Source organism: Vicia villosa, linkage group LG2 (assembly GCF_029867415.1).
Source record: "Vicia villosa cultivar HV-30 ecotype Madison, WI linkage group LG2, Vvil1.0, whole genome shotgun sequence".
In the NCBI taxonomy this organism is placed as follows: Eukaryota; Viridiplantae; Streptophyta; class Magnoliopsida; order Fabales; family Fabaceae; genus Vicia; species Vicia villosa.
In genome coordinates, this window is record NC_081181.1 from 193,364,255 (window position 1) to 193,385,119 (window position 20,865).

The 20,865-nt window shown below is 36.8% G+C and overlaps 1 protein-coding gene across 1 annotated transcript in view; it reads right to left on the bottom strand.

Annotated features, from left to right (window-relative positions):
• LOC131650986 (uncharacterized) overlaps positions 1-7,600 on the bottom strand; it is a 30,352-nt gene extending 22,752 nt beyond the window's left edge. Inside the window, exon 1 of the mRNA XM_058920681.1 lies at positions 6,239-7,600. Coding sequence (XP_058776664.1) covers positions 6,239-7,600 — 1,362 coding nt within the window. The remainder of the gene's footprint in view (positions 1-6,238) is intronic.
• Positions 7,601-20,865: the final 13,265 nt, after the last annotated feature.

Sequence of the window (20,865 nt, forward strand, 5' to 3'; positions counted from 1 at the left end):
CATTGTTTGTGCAATCAAAGCATATTCTAGCTGTGAAAGGGATGTGAGTTTGACGAGGAGAAGTCAAAACTGCCCCAATACCATGGCCCATAGCATTTGATGCACCGTCAAACGTGAGAGTCCATCGCTCTCCTGGTTCGGGTCCCTCATTATCATCCAGTTTCATGATATCTTCATCAGGAAAGTCAAACTTCATTGACTGATACTCTTCTAATGGCTGATGAGCAAGATGATCTGCAAGGACACTTCCTTTGATGGCCTTCTGTGTGACATACTGGATATCATATTCTGATAAAAGCATTTGCCACCGGGCTAGCCTTCCTGTAAGGGCCGGTTTTTCAAAGATGTACTTTATCGGGTCCATTTTGGAAATCAATAGAGTGGTGTGGGTCAGCATATACTGTCTCAGTCGGCGAGCAGCCCATACCAAAGCACAGCAAGTTTTCTCGAGTAGTGAGTAGCGGGATTCACAATCGGTAAACTTTTTGCTCAGGTAATAAATGGCGCACTCTTTTCGACCGGACTCGTCATGTTGGCCCAGCACACACCCCATAGATCCTTCAAGCACAGTTAAGTACATAAGAAGCGGCCTCCCAGGAACCGGAGGCATGAGAATTGGTGGCTCTTGGAGATACTGCTTGATCTTTTCGAAGGCTTCCTGACAACGATCATCCCAACGGATATCTTGATTTTTGCGCAGCAACTTAAAGATGGGTTCACAAGTGTCAGTGAGATGGGAAATGAACCTGGCTATATAATTCAATCTCCCAAGGAACCCTCGAACTTCTTTTTCATTCTTTGGTGCTGGCATATTCTGTATTGCTCTTACTTTATCAGGGTCAACCTCAATCCCTCGTTGACTCACAATGAATCCAAGTAGCTTTCCTGATCGCACTCCAAAAGTGCACTTGTTTGGATTAAGCCTCAACTTGAATTTTCGCAAACGAGCACACAATTTCTCAAGATATACCAGGTGTTCCTCCTCCGTTTGGGATTTTGCAATCATATCATCGACGTACACCTCAATCTCTTTATGGATCATGTCATGGAAGAGGGTCACCATTGCTCGTTGATATGTTGCACCAGCATTCTTAAGACCAAAAGGCATCACCTTGTAACAATACGTACCCCACGGAGTGGTGAAAGTAGTCTTGGTCATATCTTCAGGAGCCATCTTTATTTGATTATAGCCAGAAAAACCATCCATGAAAGAGAACACCGAATACTGAGCAGTGTTGTCAACTAGCACATCAATATGAGGCAGAGGGAAATCATCCTTCGGACTTGCCCTATTCAAATCTCGGTAGTCAACACACATGCGTACCTTTCCGTCCTTCTTAGGAACAGGTACTATGTTTGCAATCCAAGGAGGATACTCACACACAGATAAGAAACCAGCCTTCAACTGTTTTTCAACTTCTTCCTTGATTTTCAAAGCCATATCAGGTCGTGTTCTTCGTGGTTTTTGCTTTACAGGCGGACATTCTGGTTTAAGCGGTAACCTGTGCATAACGATATCCGTGTCTAAACCAGGCATGTCTTCGTATGACCAGGCGAAGATGTCAACATACTCTCGAAGAAGCTCAATCAACCTTCTCTTTACGTCACTTTGCAAAGCAGCCCCTATCTTGACTTCTCTCTTTGCTTCTTCTGTACCGAGGTTGATGATTTCTATGGCTTCTTGATGTGGCTGAATAGATTTCTCCTCTTGTCTCAAAAGTCTTGCCAATTCCTCGGGGACTTCACAATCTTCCCCACTATCCTCATCAGCTTGGTCAATTGGATTCTCAAAGATATCAGGACGTGGAACTGTAACATTATCATTTTTGATGGAGTTCGAGCCATATCTGCACGATGGATGATTTATGCCTTAGAATGCAACACATAAAAAAGGAAAAAAGGAAATCTTTGCCATTTTTGAAAAAGTTTTTAAAGTAAAACAAAAAAATGAAAGAAATGGAACAGTAATTGCATGCGAAGATATGATTTTTTATTCAATATTAAACAAATTGAAACAACATGGGGGCCCTTCTTTGTACAAAAAGGTCAAAATGCTTAGGGCGAAGCATATGACTTATCGAAACAAGAAAATTACATCTCCATAAAAGTGACTCTGGGGATGTCCAAGATAGTCCAATTATTGAGTTCCTGTCCAGGCGCAGCATGGCAAATGAATTTGGAGAGATCTTCTTCATCATCATCATCCACGGCGAGAACCTGACTTCCAGAACTGGTGCTTGCACTGACGAACACTTGAGAAATGGGGGGAATCACCTTCTTTCCAGGAATTATGCTGAGCTGAGTAGAGGAAGATGGTTGATACCCAAGGCCATACTTGTCTCGCTTCTCATGAACATCAATCAGCTTGCCCCAGGCACTATGGGGAGTACCAGCTTCTAAGAAGGCCTTAGCATCATTCAGAGACGAGAGGGGTGCTCCGAGTTCTTTCTTATTTTCAACGACGGGGAGTTTATCAACCGACACAATTTCTAAGGCCTGAAAAGGTGTCTCTTGTATCTCTCCCTCCACTTCAACATAACGGTATGACGCCAGATTATTGACGATCAAATCCTCTTCACCAGTGATCACAACAATCTTGTCATTCACAACAAATTTCAAACACTGATGGAGGGTAGATGTCACAGCTCCAGCAGCATGGATCCAAGGACGACCCAAGAGGCAAGTGTATGAAGGACTTATATCCATGACATAGAAGGCAATATAGAACATGTGAGGGCCAATCAAAACGGGCAGATCAATTTCCCCTTCTACGGACCTTCTGGAGCCATCAAACGCTCTGACACTCATAGTGCATGGTCTCATCATAATCCCATCCATACTCAGCTTAAACAAAGTGGCCTTGGGCATCACATTAAGAGAAGAACCGGTATCAATCAGGACTCGAGACAATACAGCGTCCAGACACTTGACGGAAATATGCAACGCTTTGTTGTGTGCTCTACCCTCAGGTGGAAGCTCATCATCAGAAAAACCCAAACAATTACCAGCAGCAATGTTGGTCACAACCCCTTCAAACTGAGGCACTGTAATGTCTTGAGTAACGTGAGCGGAAGCCAGAACTTTCATCAGAGCATCACGATGAGCTTCAGAATGTACCAAGAGAGACAAGATGGAGATCTTGGCTTGGGTCTGATCAAGTTGGTCGATCACTTTGTAATCGCTTTTCTTAATGATTTTCAAGAGTTGTTCGGCATCTTGGGCATTACGTGTTACAGGAGGATCAACAGCAACTTGCTTTCCTTTTGCTTGTGTACTAGCCTCTTTGTTGGTCTCTTTAGGAGGCGGAGGAGGGGCAGCAAAGATCCGACCACTACGGGTAATGCCACTAGTGCCAGTAATATTTGTGATACTCGAAGTACCCACTGGAGGACAGTCAAACTTCTTCCCTCGAATATACACGGCATTATAACTCCAAGGAACAGCCTTAGAATCATTCACAGGAGAGGGAACAAGAGACGAGGTTGAAGGAGTCGAAGGAACATTTGGAACCTGAATAACCAACGGAGTCCTTGGAGCCTGAATGACCAAAGGAGTACTTGGAGCATGAATGACCAAAGAAGTGTCCTGAGTCTTTGATATCTCAGCAGGGTAGTAAGGGATCTCTAAAGTAGCCACATCTTCGACAGGAACGACCCTTTCCACTCTAAGAACACCTTCATCCATTAATTCCTGGATTTCTTCTCTCAACCTAGTGCACTCTTCAGGATTAGAAGAACATTGCAAACAGTAGTCATGTAGTTCACACAAAACCTTTTGTTGCATAAGATACTCTCTGATAACTGCTAGCGGCATCCTAACCTCATTAACATCATTTACCAGGATCTGATCATCACATAACTCAATAGCATTGGTCGTACCAGCATGAGGAGGCATAGGATTATTCTGCACATTAGGACCAGTGGGAGCGAATGAGATAAGCTTGTCGTCAAGGAGATCCTGAACCTTCAATTTGAATGCTCTACACTTTTCAATGGTATGGCCTGGAGCCCCTGAATGAAATTCACATCGAGCATTAACATCATAACCGGGAGGGAGAGGACTAGGTGGAGGTCCAAGTTCACGGAGTTGTACCAATTGACCAGCAAGCAACTGAGGGAGAAGCTGAGCATATGACATCGGAACCGGATCGATACGCCTATCTTGGAATCTTGTTCTTTGCGGGCCCCTTTGACCTTGAGGCCTAGGGTTCTGTTGACGATTCTGAGGAGCAGCAGCTTGTTGTTGTGGTACGAAAGGCTGTTGAGGTGCCATCCATGGTTGTGGGAGAGCAGCAGCATATGCTTGAGGGACATACGGACCAGGAACAGCATAAGGCATCGGATAATAAGGAGGTGGAACAGCAGAATATGCAGGAGCTCGGCTTTGGTCAACAGAAGCGGTGCTAGTCTCACCTTCCTTCTTCTTCACAAACCCAGAATACGGCTTCTTACCATTACCACTTGAGTTGCTAGGATTAGTAACACCTTGAATGGTGCCAGCTTTGACACAGTTCTCAACCCTCTCACCAATGATGACCACATCCGAAAAGGAAGGAGAAGTATTACTAACCATGTGCTGAAGATGCGGCCCTTTCAGAGTCCCCATAAACAGATCAATCAACTCTCGGTCCAATAAAGGAGGTTGGACTCGAGCAGCAAGTTCACGCCACCTCTGGGCGTATTCCTTAAAAGACTCTTCAGATTTCTGTGACATATTCTGCAGCTGTGCACGGCTAGGAGCCATAGCAGTATTGTAGTGGTATTGTTTCAAGAAGGCATCAACAAGTTCTCCCCAAGTACTGACATTAGACCTCTCGAGTTTCATATACCACTCCAACGGGGCTCCAGTGAGACTATCCTGGAAGAAGTGCATAAGCAGAGGTTCGTTCTCAGCGTGAGCGGCCATCTTACGGCAGTAGGAACGAATGTGAGTCTCTGGGCAGGTAACTCCCTTGTACTTATCAAAGTCTGGCACCTTGAACTTCGGGGGAATAACAATCCCAGGTACCAAGCACATAGCAGCAGTGTTAAAACTCGAAGTTTTAGCAACCTCAACGGCTTTAAGGCGTTCTTCAAGAGCTTGGTACATCTTAGCAGTCTCGGTCAACTCAGCAGTGAGATCATGTTCAAGATCAATAACCTCATGGTGGTCGTCCACCACTTTAAGTGTCTCATTAATAGGAGTCTCTTTAGTTTTCACCCCTCCGTCAGCAGAATTAGTAGGAGTATCTTTGACCAAACTGGCGACACTCTTTCTGAGTTCATCCTGTCCTTGAACAACGGCATGGAGAGTCTCCATAAGTTGGGCCATTCTCTCCCCCATAACATCCATATCCCTACGGAGGGCAGCTTGGTTCTGCTCAAATTGATCCATGAGTCTCTCGTTGCTCCGGGTACGGTAAGGATGTAAGAAAGTCAGCTTCGTCGTCGGAAAAGAAATCTGTTGCTGAAAGGGACCCCAATTAGTTTCTTGTACAATAACCTGAAAAATGCAATGTGATAATGTGAATGTATGAGTGCATGTGTGCGTATGACGTGATGTGCCATTTTCAGAGTGTCCAAGGTTTAATATTGATCCAGAATAGCTAACAATGTGACAAAAGATAAGTATCAAGAGAAACTAGTTCTTTTTTATTCATAACAGAAATTTAAACTTGGGCAAGCCATACATCAACAAGATAGTTCAACAAGGGAAATAAAAGACCCCATCCAACAAGTCTGGTGGTGGTCGAAACATACGGACTCAAACATCAATCCATCTGAATATAAAACAGAGGTCCTCCTTGTCTGAAGTGCTCGTCGCTCCACTTCTTAGTTTCATCAAACAGTTTCTTGGTTGCTTCTCGATCTCTTCCTTTAAGAAGGCTTTGGATCACCTCATCTTTGCGAAACAAATGCCCATCCAGCTTCTTGCAGCACTCCCTGAGTTCGTCACATCCTTTGCATTCTGGGAGATAATCTTTCTCAGATATGTCCTCCATCATTCGATCTCTGAGCTTGGCATTTTCTTCTGTTAGTCGAGTATTGCGGAGGTGACTTCCTTTTAGTTGAGTCTCAATTGCCATTCTTTTAGTGGTCTCTTCTTCCAGTTTCTTTTTCAGATTCTTCACTTCAACTCTAGCATCCCTTTCTATCTTGAGCTTATAAGCTTTCAAGTCTTCTCGGTACTCTCGCTTGAGTTTCTCTTCTGCCTCTTTCATGGCCCTTTTTAGGATCTTCTGATGATCCTCGACAATAACAGTAGTATCTCTTTCACCTTTTTCCGTTCTAGCCCTCTTTTGAACTCTCAAAGATCCTTCTTTCAGCACCTTGGCCTCATGTGTCAACTCAACCCTTTTCTGGTCCACAAGACGATGTTTCGGCGGCGTATCCGTCTTCTTTTCGTGCAGTTGGGTGCCTTCCATATCTGCCTGGGTACATTTCTCAGCAGGCACAGTAGCAATTGAAATCTTAGGTGGTTGCTCGTACAACGGGTTAACCTTCGGGAAAGGCAACAAGCGATCTTTAACTCTATTTTCAACCCAATCCGTGTAGGCTTGTTTGGCAACGGCATTCTTTCCACCTAGAGAAATCTGATCACTTGTATGGATGTCATTCCAAGCACTCATCACTTCTTCTAAACCTTTTAGATCGGTTCCCTTCTCAAAGCAAACAGATTCAAATATTTCTTTGTCTAAAGGTTTGTTTTCAAGTGCAAAACCCAATTGACGCAGCGCTAGCTTAGGATTATAATTGATAACACCTTTTGTTCCTATGAGGGGAACATTGTCAAAAGTACCACAGCTAGTTATAACTTTCTCTACGTCCATCCCAGTAGGACACCAGACAATGTCATTTCCAGTAAGCCCCATGATCCTTTGATGCCATTTCTGAGTAGAAGTAACGAAAGGACCACTTGTAGGTAGGTGGGACTTAAACCAGGTGTATAACAACGGCAAACAATTTCTTATGGCTCCTCCTTTCCCATATCGAGAGTGAACAGAATAGTACGTATCGGCTAGCAAAGTAGGGACCGGATTCTTCTCCACAAAAAGACATATAGCAGCCAGATCAACGAACTTGTGAATGTTAGGGAACATCACGATCCCATAAATCAAAACGGCCAGAAGGGCGTTGAAGGCCTCCCACATCTTTTTGTTAGCCAACTCTTGGGCCTTCTCAACCAAGAAACTCATATAGAAACCCTGAGTGCTACCATTCTTTTTCCAATTTCCATGAACATCTCCAATGCTCAAATAAAGAGCATTGGCAATGTGGTCCAAATCAGGTTTCTCTGGGACGCAAACGAAAGGAACCTTGTGTTGGATCTTGATATTGAGGAAGTGAGAGTACTCCTCGAGAGTGGGAGCCAACTGATAGCCTGAGAAGGTGAAACAACGCAAGTCAGGATCATAGAATTGGAGAGGAGTAGATAAACCCCATTCGTCGACGTGTGAGTCCAAAAGAGTCAAGATGTTTCCATAATTCTCAGTGAACACAGTTTTATTATGACCATTGATCAATCCACCCAATTGCCCCAACTGAATCAAGCCTTCGCGATGAAAACTGTAAGTGTGAGTACGCCTTGTAGCTTCTCTGGTAGCGGTCACGTTGTTAGCCATCCTGGATGAAAGGTAATAACCTCAGATACCCTGAAAAATGGCGTGCATATGAGAAATAATACTATTTTTCTTTTCTTTTTTCTTTCTTCTTTTTTATTACATCTTTTCTTTCTTTTTTTTTTGAAAATAAATATGCCATGATGAAAATGATGCAATGGAGACTCTCCCAATATGAGAGAGTTGTTGTGTCGTCTCTGAGCAGAATCACAAGTCATAAGGCCAAAGGTTCGGCATAGGTGCCACACAGCCATAAGAACAATAGTCACCAACAGAACAGAATAGTCACCAACGGTACCTGTCATGTATATCCCTCCCCACTCACAGGTGAATCTAGGTCAGGGTAAGGTCATGAAACGCAGTATACGGTCCGCCCGAAGGTAAGCATCATCACAGCGCGGATGCGGGTGACGATAATACCTCCGTTTGAAACCACTACTCTGCTCGTAGTCACATGATCCATCCCGAGACGTACACCTCGAGACAAACCATGCTCCCACTCTATCCTAGGGTACCTAAAGTGCACTCATAGCCTGGGTATTGGGCCTTTTACCTCATAGAACATCCCACCCAACCTGCAAAACAGAACAGAAGACCCCAAGGAACACAGAATATAATCCATATGCATGATGTGCAAACAGAAATAAACATGATATGCAAGCAGAAAAATAAACATGCAAACATATATACAAGGTATAGACATAAAAACAAATAAACACCCAGTAAATAAACAAACAAACGCAGGCTAGGATCGACTCGCTATGGATGGACCAGCAACAGGTCTAGCAACATCCCCAGCAGAGTCGCCAGCTGTCGCACGCTCGCGAAAAATGAACAGAGTCGCCACCAATATATTTATCCCATAAGGGAAAGGAATATCAGAAAACCTAACAAGGGAAGGAACAGGGTCTTGCGACCAGAGAATCTAGGTACGGGAGTCAGTTACGCGAGGGGAAGGTATTAGCACCCCTCGCGCCCATCGTACTCGATGGTATCCACCTATGTTTATTTCTATCTAAAGGGTGTATACTATGTCTATGTCTATATGCGAAATGAATGCAGAATGTAGGGAAAATAAAGAATTGTACTCGCACGGGCCCTACCCCGCTGCCTACGTATCCTTTTCAGGAATCAGAGTTACCGTAGCTCGGCTAAAGATTTTCTGTTTGTTTTTGTGTTTTTTAGTTGGGCGGCGTTAACGCTCGCGCTCTTGCATAAGGGGTCGCCTAGGATGCAATGGAGCGGAGATAACTTGCCCTTAGAAAGAAGAAAAAGAGAGATTGGTTTGTGTCTTTTAGGGTAATTCCATGATGACGAGAACCCACTACAAGGTCTCGCATCACTTCCTTACCTTTGCTTTAAATCTGACCATTTATTAGTGTTTTTTGAAGTGTTTTTGATTGGTGTTTTTTATGGGAATTTGTTTGTGACTCAGATCATACCAAAAAGAGTTTTGTTTTGCATATTTAGAGAACGCACATCGAGGCCTACGCCACAATCGTTTCTCTAAATAACGGTGAAGGAATACATCGAGGCTTCACACCTCAATCATTTCTTCTCCGCTAAGTAGGAAATACAACAAGGAGTTCTTTTGTGAATATTTAGAGAATGCACATCGGGGCCTACGCCACAATCGTTTCTCTAAATAACGGTTAAGAAATACATCGAGGCTTCACACCTCAATCATTTCTTCTCCGCTAAGTAGGAAAGAACATACATCGGGGCCTACGCCCCAATCATTTCTTTCCTACTATGAAGTGTTGTAACGGTATGATCTTCATCGATATTTATTAGGTATTTTAAAAGTCGAAAGGGAAAAGAATGAAGGAAGGGAACTATTCTAATTCTAGTCTAAGTTGTCTATACAAGGGATTTAAAATGAAAAACTATACAATTTATTAACAACAAAAAACTATACATGAAATAGGTAAAGGAAATCAATATATGACAAATAAAGTTTGAGAACTATAACAAGTAAATGGTATTCACGATCACACGTACATCAATCGGTACTAAAATTAATTCCTAAATCTACTAACAAGATTATTTACAAGGAAGTATTAAAACAAAAGAAAATTCAAACCATATTGCAAAGAAAAAGGTTTGTTAAAAAATACTAAAACAACTAAACAAAAATATAACAAAAATCGTGACAATTATTTACACACCCTAAAATATCTAAAACAAATTTTTATAGGTTTTTTATTTGAGTTAAAAAAGAATTATGAGCTAAAAGTTAAAAGAAGACAAAGATTAAAATAAAACTAAAGCCTAAACCGCAGGGGGGGTATCAGCAGCTTCCTAATGAACTAAAATTGTGTTAACAACAATCTGGGCCTAATTCAAGGGGGTGGGGATAGTAAGAGTGTTCAGGCCCTGTCCATTACATGGTGGTGCATTAGCAACGAAGGAGTGTGATTCAGAAGAAAGGAAAAGCCCAAGTAATCTACGGCCCAATTGCATTATCATTCATTTCCTTCTTTATTCAGCAAATATTTCACTATTATTATACAGCATGCATTATTTCTTATCATATGGTTTTTATTATATGTAACGTGACAAGAGGGTTCACACATTCATCAATCGGTCAAGTGGATTTTAAGTGAAATAAGACAAAATGGAATATTGGACCAATCCATGCATGCCACGTCAAGCTCCAATGATTAAGTAAAAGACAAAATAGGATAATAGTGGGGAATGATCCAACTACAACACGCCACGCGTCCCCATCGGACTGCAGCACGCACAGGCGACGGAGGGCTTCTCCGGTCACCTTCTCCGGCCTGACCGGCGGCGGAGACATACGATATTTCCAGAAATCAGAAGTAATACCACCGTCCTACTCGGTTTTCAAAGCTGAGTCCAGATCCACAATTAGATTTCACTGATTCCTCTCCTATCTCCTTAACGGAGCAAAAACTTAAAAGCCCTAGCTTCTAAAACCTTCATGAAAATTAAGGATTCTTGCATTATCATCTTTCCTATGCTATGTAAGGCTCAAGTACGCCGTTCAAACGAGTATACGAACGCCATGACACATAGACTGAAATCAAACGTAAGCATCAAAGCTCCATACACAGATTTGCACTACACATGTTAGCGTATGCTTCATCTATCAATCTACACATGCTGAGGGGTTTAGTAATTTACCTGAAGCGAATCTTTGAATTAGTGTGACCGGGAAAGAGAAGGAGAGAGATCCTCGAGCTACCTTGTGAATTCCTTGAATCTTGATGCTGCGCTTGCTGCAGTTCTCTCACGCAGATCTTTGACTAGGGAATGAACTCGAGTTAGTTTGCAACATGATGAACCTCGAAAGTAGCAGAATGATGATGACAGGTTTCGAAGGGGAATGTGTTGTGAAGGTTATGTGGAGGAGACGGTGAGGGAGGTATTGATGGTGGTGACTGGAGGTAGAGATGGTGATTGAAGGTGGTTGGAGAAGATGAAGTTGGTTATGGTTGTTGTAGTTTGTTACAGGTTTGTAACAAACTTTTTGAGAGAGAGAGAGAGAGAGTAGAGAGAGAGGAGAGAGTTCCAAGAATGAAGTGTGAGAGCGTGAAAAAATGGATGTGTGTTGCTGAGTTTTGTGAAGGGTTTAGCTTATATAAGTGAGTGAGGTTGCATGGAATTAAGGTGAGGAGTGGTGTAGTGTAGTATGTGGTGTTGCATTGTATCTTATCTCTCAAGACTTAGTGAGCAAGGAGTGTGTTCACTTGTGGTAATTTTCCTTTGGCTTTCACATTAGCAGTAATTTGCATGGCCACATGAAGTTGTGTGCATTGGATATTTGGATATTCAGCCATGCTTTATGCCAAACATAATTTAAAGGGCCCGCTTCGCATACCTGTAGTTCTCACCATGGGCCACCATTTGACTCAATTTTGTGACCGATGTGAAGAGGACATGGAATACAACAACATTGATGTTAGAGAGACCTTGAAATAATGGCTGGAGGTGTAAGAAAGATTATATGAAACCTGATGGGAACAAACGCCTTGGACGCGCGTGTACAGTTCAACCTTAGCCGGTCACATTACAAATTACCAATAGCTCACTTCAACACTTCATATCTCGACGATTAAGTAATCAAATGGTATAATTCTTTGGCCTTAGGGTAGAAGGCATGGTGGAGACTGTTTTGATACCAAAGTTGAGTCAATAGAATGCTTATGCGTCTCTGAAATTGGCTTTGAAAATGGCACGCCATATGTTTGATTGAATGCCTCACGTATGCCTTAGCTAAGGAGTCACGCAGCTGCAGTTTCGTGAGCATGACTTTGGGGCTTTGTATTTTGCTCACCATCCATCAAAAATTCATGGCTTTTAGCTCATTAGATAGAGATCATGGGACACAAGAGCTTAATGTTTGCGTTGGATTGGAAATACACCTGTAGCTCTTAAAAACTGGACTTGAATATGACCCGCCACGTGTTTGTTGAAATGCTTCACGCATGACCAAAAATCTGCCCAGCTTTGTGACTTGATTCAAATAAAAACCTCAACTTCCCACCTTGATAACTCTTCAACCAAGCTTCACATGGAAAAGTGTCCAACTACAAAGTTGTTCTCCTCCATGAGAGGAACAACTTTGATGTTGGAAATTTCTCCAAATAATGTCATTTGCCACGTGTAAACTGATGGTGAAGTGGACTGTTTATCGAACTTTTTAAGGACCAAAAAATTTCTAAGTATGGAACTTTCCACTTTTGATTTTTTTTCTATTTTTGGCAACTTTTGTCAAACTCCCGATTTTATCCATTCTTTGACTTTTCTTGACTGATTTTCCACCTAAAGTCAATATTTGACTGATTCTTCTGATTTTGACCCAAAAGTCAGCTGTTCTGATTTTTCCCGATTTCAATGAAATTCCCGATTAAATCTCCTCCAATCAATTCCAGTCACACAACCACCTCCACAAGGTCAGCATGAGAAGTTTTCCACACATAGAAGCCATTCCTGATTAAATGTTAACCAGAAAGTCAACTGGTTGACTTTGGTCAAATGATCCCTGATTTAAAGAACCAGATGATTTGCAAGCTTGTACCCTCTAATCAATGCCCTGATTTGAAGCAGAGAGACACCCCAATCCAAGAAGTCTTCAATGAACATAGAGCCACATGACTACACCTCAGATCCACACATTTGGTAGGAAACCCTCTGCCAGGAAAGCTTTTCCTTGCTCGTCCTTTGAATAGTACCAATGATATGAATGCATGGATATGGATTATGACCTAAGTGATGTATGTACATAAATGCAAAGCCTAAACCAGTTAGAAGTTAAAGGGTAGGACAAATTTGGGGTATGACACATACCTCTGAAAATGGAGGTCTGGAGAGCAATGTGGTGGACCTAGGAATGCCTCAAGTGTTCATAAAGCTTCTATGAACCTCAGGGAAGCTTTTACAATGCTCAAAAGTTCTTGAAGATGCTTGCAAAACAGAACTCGATTTCACCTATAACTTGAAAAAGTTATGGTGACTTAGCTATGAAGATGGTGTTCCAGATGCAAAATAGATGTTTGGTTAGCTTCTATATGATGTTTAGAAGCTAACAAACATAAAAGGTGTTTGGTTCAAAGGTTCACTTTAATGGAGTTTTGAAGAGTGATTTCTGGTTAAAGGTGTTTGACAAGTGTTTGGATGTTATGGTTAGCTTCCAAATGATAAATAAAAGCTATTTAAATGGTTGTTTTGATTTGAAAGTGTTTGGTTTGAAAAAGGACAAGTTATGAGCTTAAAAAGGTCTTTAATGGAGGTTGAAAAGTGATTTTTGGTTTGGAAGTATTTGAAAGGCTAAGAGAGGTATGGACAGCTTCTAATTGATGTTTAGAAGTTGTTTAAACCCTTGTTTGACACCCATAACTCTTAGAACAAGAATTCGCTATAAAAGTGAAAAGAAGAGAAAATGGACAATTTCAAGTGACTATGGACTTGGAGAATTCTGGTGTAAGGGATGCAATGAGCAATGCCCTCTATTTATAAGCAAGATTTAGGGTTTGTGGGAGGAAAAAACTCAGAAGTTTGAATCTCACATGTGATCTTGTACCATGTTGCTTCTTTGTGAAGAAATGAGAAAGTTATGGTTCCCATGGTGAGTACAAACTTTAAGCATGCTTGATATGATCTTATAGGCTTGCTTGTTAGTTTCAATTTGCTTTTTCTGCAGAGGGATCAAGTTAGAGGCTCAATGCTTGGAACACTTGGTCCATAGCTCAAAAGCAAGTGAAATCATCTGAGTTTGGCCATTTGAACAAGTTAAAATGGTTGTACTTGAGAGATTCTTTCAGATTTGCAAGGGTTTTGGTTTTTGTTCTTCACTTTCTTCATAAAACTTCTTCATTTCAAGTGTTCATGGTGCCATATTGATAAAATCATATCTCATGAAAGGAGCCATGGATTTTCATTCTACTTAGCTCTTTGGAAAGCCCTTGCTACATACTTCAAATGAGTAGTTGAAAGTTTCCTCAAACTTCTTTTGGATCATTGAGAAAAATAGCCATAAAGTGGAGGAAAAACTAGGTAAAACACTTAGAAAATGTGATCGGATTATTGGTGTCTCCATACCAATCAACTTTTATACAGGGCAAACAAATTTTAGACGGGGTGTTGGTGATAAAAGAGCTTGTGGATTTTGACAAAAGGAAGAAGAAGCATTGTTTTTCATTTAAAGTCGATTTTGAAAAGGCATATGATTGCATGGCGAGTGATTATTTAAGATATGTCATGGGTAGAATGGGCTTTGGTTGAAAGTTGATTAGATGGATGCATGCATGTATTTTCTCAAGCTCAATGTCGATTTTGGTAAACAACAGTCCTACTAAGGACTTCAGGTGGAAAGAGGTTTTCGTCAAAGAGACCATTTGTCGCTTTTTCTATTGTTGCTCGTAGCCGAAGGTTTATCGAGTCTAATGCAGAATGCGTTATAGTCAGGACTTTTTCAGCCTTTCAATGTCTTGGAAGAAGTTAAGTACAATTTGTTGCAATTCGCGGATGATATGATAATTGTGGGGGAAGGATCGAGGCAAAATCTTTGGACAATTAAAGGTGCTTTGAGAGGATTCTAATTGGCAACGAGCCTGTGTAAAATTTAACAAAAGTAAAATTATAGGTCTCAATCTCAAGGATGATTTTTTGGAGGTTACCTCTACGTTTATGTCTTGTAGTACCAGTTCTACCCCTTTTCAGTTTCTTAGCATATCAGTTGGTGCTAACCCAAGGAGAATGATTATGTGGAGATCTCTGTTTGACAAGCTTAGGATCCATCTATCAATGTGGAAGGGAAAATTCATATCACTAGGAGGTCGTGTGGCTTTATTGAATTATTTTATTAATTCAATTCCAATCTATCTCTTTTCCTTTTATAAGGTTCCCAAGTGTGTCATCTAATAGATAGTGAGGATTTAACGAGATTTTCTGTGGGATGGATATTCGTAGAAAAGCAAAATTACGTAGAATAGTTGGCAAAATGTGTGTAAATCGAAGAAACAAGGCGGGTTAGAAGTAAAGAATAGTGAGATTTTTAATCTCTCTCTTGAGTAAGTGGAAGTGACACACTTTTAATGGTTCCAATGTTGTTTAATTGGTATGTTATCATTGAGGTATGTGGATATCAAATCGAAAAATGCTTGTTGATAGTAGGCCGATTATCAATAAATCCGACTCTCTATGGTGGGGGGATTTGAGTTTAGTAGGTGTTATGGACGGAGAATATTTTACCAAGTTAAAAATAAGTGTTAGAGAGAGTATTAAAAAAAAAGAGTTCCTATATTTATTTGATGTCAAAGAGTATTCTAAAGCAGACTACATGAGATTGAAAATTTTTAAAGCAAATTTTTAAAGCTTGCCTTTGGAGGGATTACATCACAATGTGGAGGACTTGGTGGAACTTCATGCATAGGAATTGTTGGGAGATCATAACGAGGACGTCGTTGTTGACGGCAGATAGGAGAACGATGAGAAAACCTTAGGCAAATTGTTTCATTATAGTATCTCTAAAAACCCATATTTACACTCTCTAATAAACTTTCATTTGTATTAGGTGCTGAAGAATTATAACAAGATAAAAAATTAAAAAATCTTAGATAAACCAGCATAACAAATCCGAATAAATACTTTCAAATCTTAGACACATCACATATAGGAAAATCATGTATGCATTTATACAAATGTATTTTTTATTTTTTAAAAAAGCTTTGTATAAATTTTTTTACATTTGAGAAAGATTCTTTTATATGGCCATAAATAATTAAATATGTATACTATGTTTTCTAGAACAATAAATGATAAAAACAAATAACAAAAAAAAAAGTGTATAAAAAAGAGAAGAAATTTTTTCCTTGAATATTAAACAATGGCTGAAAGGGAAATGATGCATTATCCCTAGCAGCAACTCCATTAGTGTGTCTTGAATTAGGAGATCTGGCCAAAGTATTAGGAGTCTTTTGGGTGGACCTCTAGCATCATCCATAAAATTATTTGAGCCTTCTTAAACGACAAAAAGAAAGTTCAATTAATCATTTGAATATCCTCTTTGGATTTTTTATACAAAAGTCACTAATAATTCATTCATAATAGTATTTAAATATCCTCTTTGATGACATAATTAATCACAATTAATATTTTGATATTTTGATATTTCAATTTTAAAAAAATTCCCAGTAAATATTCAATAAACTTTGCATGTATTAAGATACAGAATTATATGCTTTAGAAAATATTAAAGATTATAAAATCGACTTTGATTGAACTATTAAAATCTACCTAATAAATAATTCTTCAATTAAAATTTCAAGATCTTTGGTCTTGTCAGGGTTTATATATATGGGAAATGCTAACGAGTGTCCCAGGGGCACTGGTTAAGAGTCTAAAAAAGAAATGTTTTGTTAAATATACTTATATTTAATACATTACAAATAGAAATAATTGACTTCTTTTAATGAGGAAAAATGCATATTTCATTAAAAAAGCTTGTATTCAGTGCATTGAAAATTAAATTGATTAATTTATTTAGAGAATATTTTCTTTATATGAAAACTTTAAAGAGTGCCCTTGGAACACTCGTTAGCATGACCATGTATATATTTCAAGATTTTGCACCATGATTCCAAGTCTTTGATATAAAAAAGACCTAACTCTTACACTATTTTAAAATAAATAAAAAATCCAAAATTTCCCTCATAAATGTAATAATCATCAAATCTAAGTTTAAATCAGTAAATGGCTTGATATACACATATATAAAAATCATAATCTATTAGTACCTTAGGTATCTCCAAATTTGGTTGTTTTTCATCAAATATGATATTTTTGAAGAAACTTACATGCGATCTTTAATTTATTTAGAATTATTTCAACATTAACTATACCATACTCGAATCTAGAAGATGGAATTCTAATATATTGACATTCTAAGGAAGAGAGACAAAATTAAATAAAAGAACAAGAAAAGTAATAAAAAAAACTAGATATACTCACAGATAGCGACAATACGATAATAAATATTTTAATAAGGGTGAGTTGGTAAAAATCAAATATTTAAATAATATTATTTTAGATCTAGTTGCACATAATCTAAAATGTACTTGTGATTGTTTTATGGAAAAAAGAAAATGAGATAGCTTTTTAAAAAAAAAATTAATATAAGGTTTTGTAGGGGTTGAGAATAGCTTGTTTTAATTTTTTAAATTATTACTATGGGCGTGATTTCTAAAATGATCTAAATAAAAACTACAAATCAGTCTTAAAAAATTAAAAATAGCAATAAACAATAAAATATTATTGAATGAGTTTGAATGTCGTTTAGTGAAAACTGTTCGGATTAAATTGGATTTTTGAACTTATTTTTTAAAATCAATCCAAAACGAATTGAGATACATGTATATATTTTAATACTTATTTATTTTTTATTAGTATGATATATTGGACTAATTTATTGTTTATTGGTATTTATTTTTTAATACTATTGACTAGTTAGTTTAATTTATTTATTTTTAATATTTCATTTATTTAAATCATAATCGATCATTCTCATTTCGTATTATTATTTTTAATATTGTATATTAAAACCAACATATTATTTAATATTATTTTATAATATTAATAAAATTATAATTTATTATTTGAATATATTCAAATATCATTTTTATTTTATAATATTATTTTTTAATATAATACATGTTATAGACTACATCAAGTATATTATTTTATAATATTAATAAGAAAATAATTTGAAATTTGTATATTAAAAAAATTATCCAAATTAAATCGTATAAAATTTGATTAGATTAATTTTTTTTCAAAATCGATCCAAACTTCATCACAAACACTCTGGATTAAATAATTTTCTCTCAAAACCAAACTAAACCACACCAAAAACCTCTCTAGTTGATAATATTATGTGATAAAGAAGATATTTATAATTATTTATGTGTTTATATTAAAATATTTTAAAATAATTAAAAATATAGATCTAAATATTAAAAAAAATGCAATGTGTTATATCATTAAAAATTTGATATTATTCAACATTTATATACAATTATTATAATTTATGTTGAAAAGGAAAAAAGTTTATAATTACTTTTTTTATTTATGCTCAATATTTTTAAAATAAATAAAAACATGAGACCAAACCATCAACTAAAAATATAACCTATCATAGAATTATAAATTTGACATTTTTTTTAATATTTATATGAAAAATATTATAATGAATGGTTTAATAGTGATACATTGACAGTGTAAAATTTTTTTATATTATTATCTAATTGGAATATATCAATATGTTATGTCTTATAATTAATTTAAAAAATTTAATCAGACTTGACGGTATATATTATTGTTATTATTGGTTGAGTGTAAATTTTTTCATTGTCAGTACATCATCGATTTTCTCTATAACGAATATGTGTCCGAGTTAATTATATTTTTTTACAAAGAGTTAACCATGTATAATAGAAAGAAAAAACAAAATCTTTTAAATGTTAAGAAATGTGATTGAGCCTAATTCATTCCTACAAAATCATTTGGTTGGATGAAAATTACTCCCACTTATAAAGACATGTTCTGGCCATATATTATCAAATGTGAGACTCTTAACAACTGCATCAAAAAAAAAATTAAATAATTTCAATTTTATTATTTAAATTACTTAAAAATTTTCAATCATCTCTTTCAAACAATATAACTATTTTCAAAGCATTTTAAACTTAATAGTTCGAAATTACAAGACAACTTTTACCAGAAAAATAACATCTCAATTGTAACCATGTTAGGATATTTTAAAAATGTATAAAAAAAATATAGGTTTTAAAAAATATAAACAATATAAACAATTTCATTAAAAAAATGTATAAAAACTATAATTTCATTAAAAAATATATAAAAAATAATTTAAAAAAATATATAAAATATATTAAAAGTAATAAATTTGAGGATATTTTATTGATAGTAAAAAAATATATAAAATGTTGATTTAAAAATGAAAAATAATTTCATTAAAAGTAATAAATTTTGTTGATTCATTTTCTCTCCCCAGGATGATTCTTTTCCCTATTGCAATGATGATTGATTTCCTATTAGTATCAATGATACAAGCGGAATCTTATATGTGAGATGATGTGATGAAATAAATAGAAGAAGGTGGTTCCCCTTCTTCATACAAATTCATGAAATTTTTGCAAATACAATAAAGAATCAGTTTAACCAAATTTACCTGATGTAGAGGCAATCAAGAAAGCTGCATAAGTAAATATATAACCTACTGAAAAGTGGATAGTCATATAGTGAGTCAAATTATAGAGAATATAGTGAATAGAATTTGGGCTATTCTTAAACTTAGAGAAAAACTAGCTTTCTTATTGATGTAAGCTGATTGGGTTTGTCCCCATATGCTGGACCCTCAGGGTCGCATGTATTAACGGTTTTTTTGGTTATATATAATCTTTTATTTCTAAAAAAAATAAATTTTATTGATTTTCATCAAAAATTATATAAACAATTCACCAATACCAGACTTTCAAATTTCATACACTTTTGTCATATTACAATTATCTTCTATAAGAGTTGTATTCTGTTCCCTTAAAATTATAAAATCAAATTATTTTCATTAATTTGATAGCTCGTCAACATACACTTTTTTCATTTATCTTGCATATTTTTAATATACTTTTAATATAAGTCTAATTTGGCTTATTGCAACTTTGGTCCCCCTATTTTGTCATTTTCTCGATTTTAGTCCCCCCATTTTTAAAACTACGATTTTGGTCCCCCTGTTGAGTTTTCTATTGAAAAAGAGACAGGAATAAGGACTAATTTTGCAGAAAAAAGCAAAATAGGGGGACAAAAATTGCACAAAACACTTAAAAAGGGGACTAAAATAGTGATTTTTAAAATAGAAGGATCAAAATCACGAAAATGACAAAATAGAAGGACTAAAGTTGCAATTAAGCCTATAATTTATTAATGTAATGTATTATAATTTTTATTGTTAAAACTTTGATTAAAAAAAATATTCTATAACATTTTATGATTAACAAAAAAACTAATATTTTATATACATAAATATGAGGTGATAGTTTCGTGGACTTTTTACATCGGATAAAAAGCACATTTTACATCGAATCTGAGTCCGATTTAAAGTCAAGTGATGTAGTAAATCAAAGACATTTTATATTGGCCAGCAGCCCAATGTGAAAAATACACCTACCACATCGGTTGACTGTTATATTTGATGTGAAATAGGGGATTAATTCTATTTTTTTAAAAAATAACTTCAATATTTAACCTCGGTTGCTTTAATGGCCCGATGTAAAATATAGGTTTTAACATCGGCTGCCTTATTGGCCTAATGTAAAATATAGGTATTTACATCGGTTACAAGACGTGTTCGATGTAATATGTTTCTTAAAAAAATAGGCTTTTTTTGTGGAATTGAGGTGGATTTCCTGTAATTTTTTTTTACCTAATTTTTCATATTTCTTCAACATCACTTATAACACATTTAGGTAGTTATTTTTCATATTTTCCCAACATCACATATACCACATTTTTTTAATAAGCAATTGATTGAAAGCTCGCACTAGGGGTGCAACCCTTACAAATACCACATTTAGGTCGCTATTTTTCATATTTTTTCAACATTACACATACCACATTTAAGGCGCTATTTTCATATTTTTCTAACCATTGAAGAATAATTTCATTGCACCAAATAGCTAGGATGCACATATATATTCTTCAAAATGAACAATTGATTTACAAAAGTA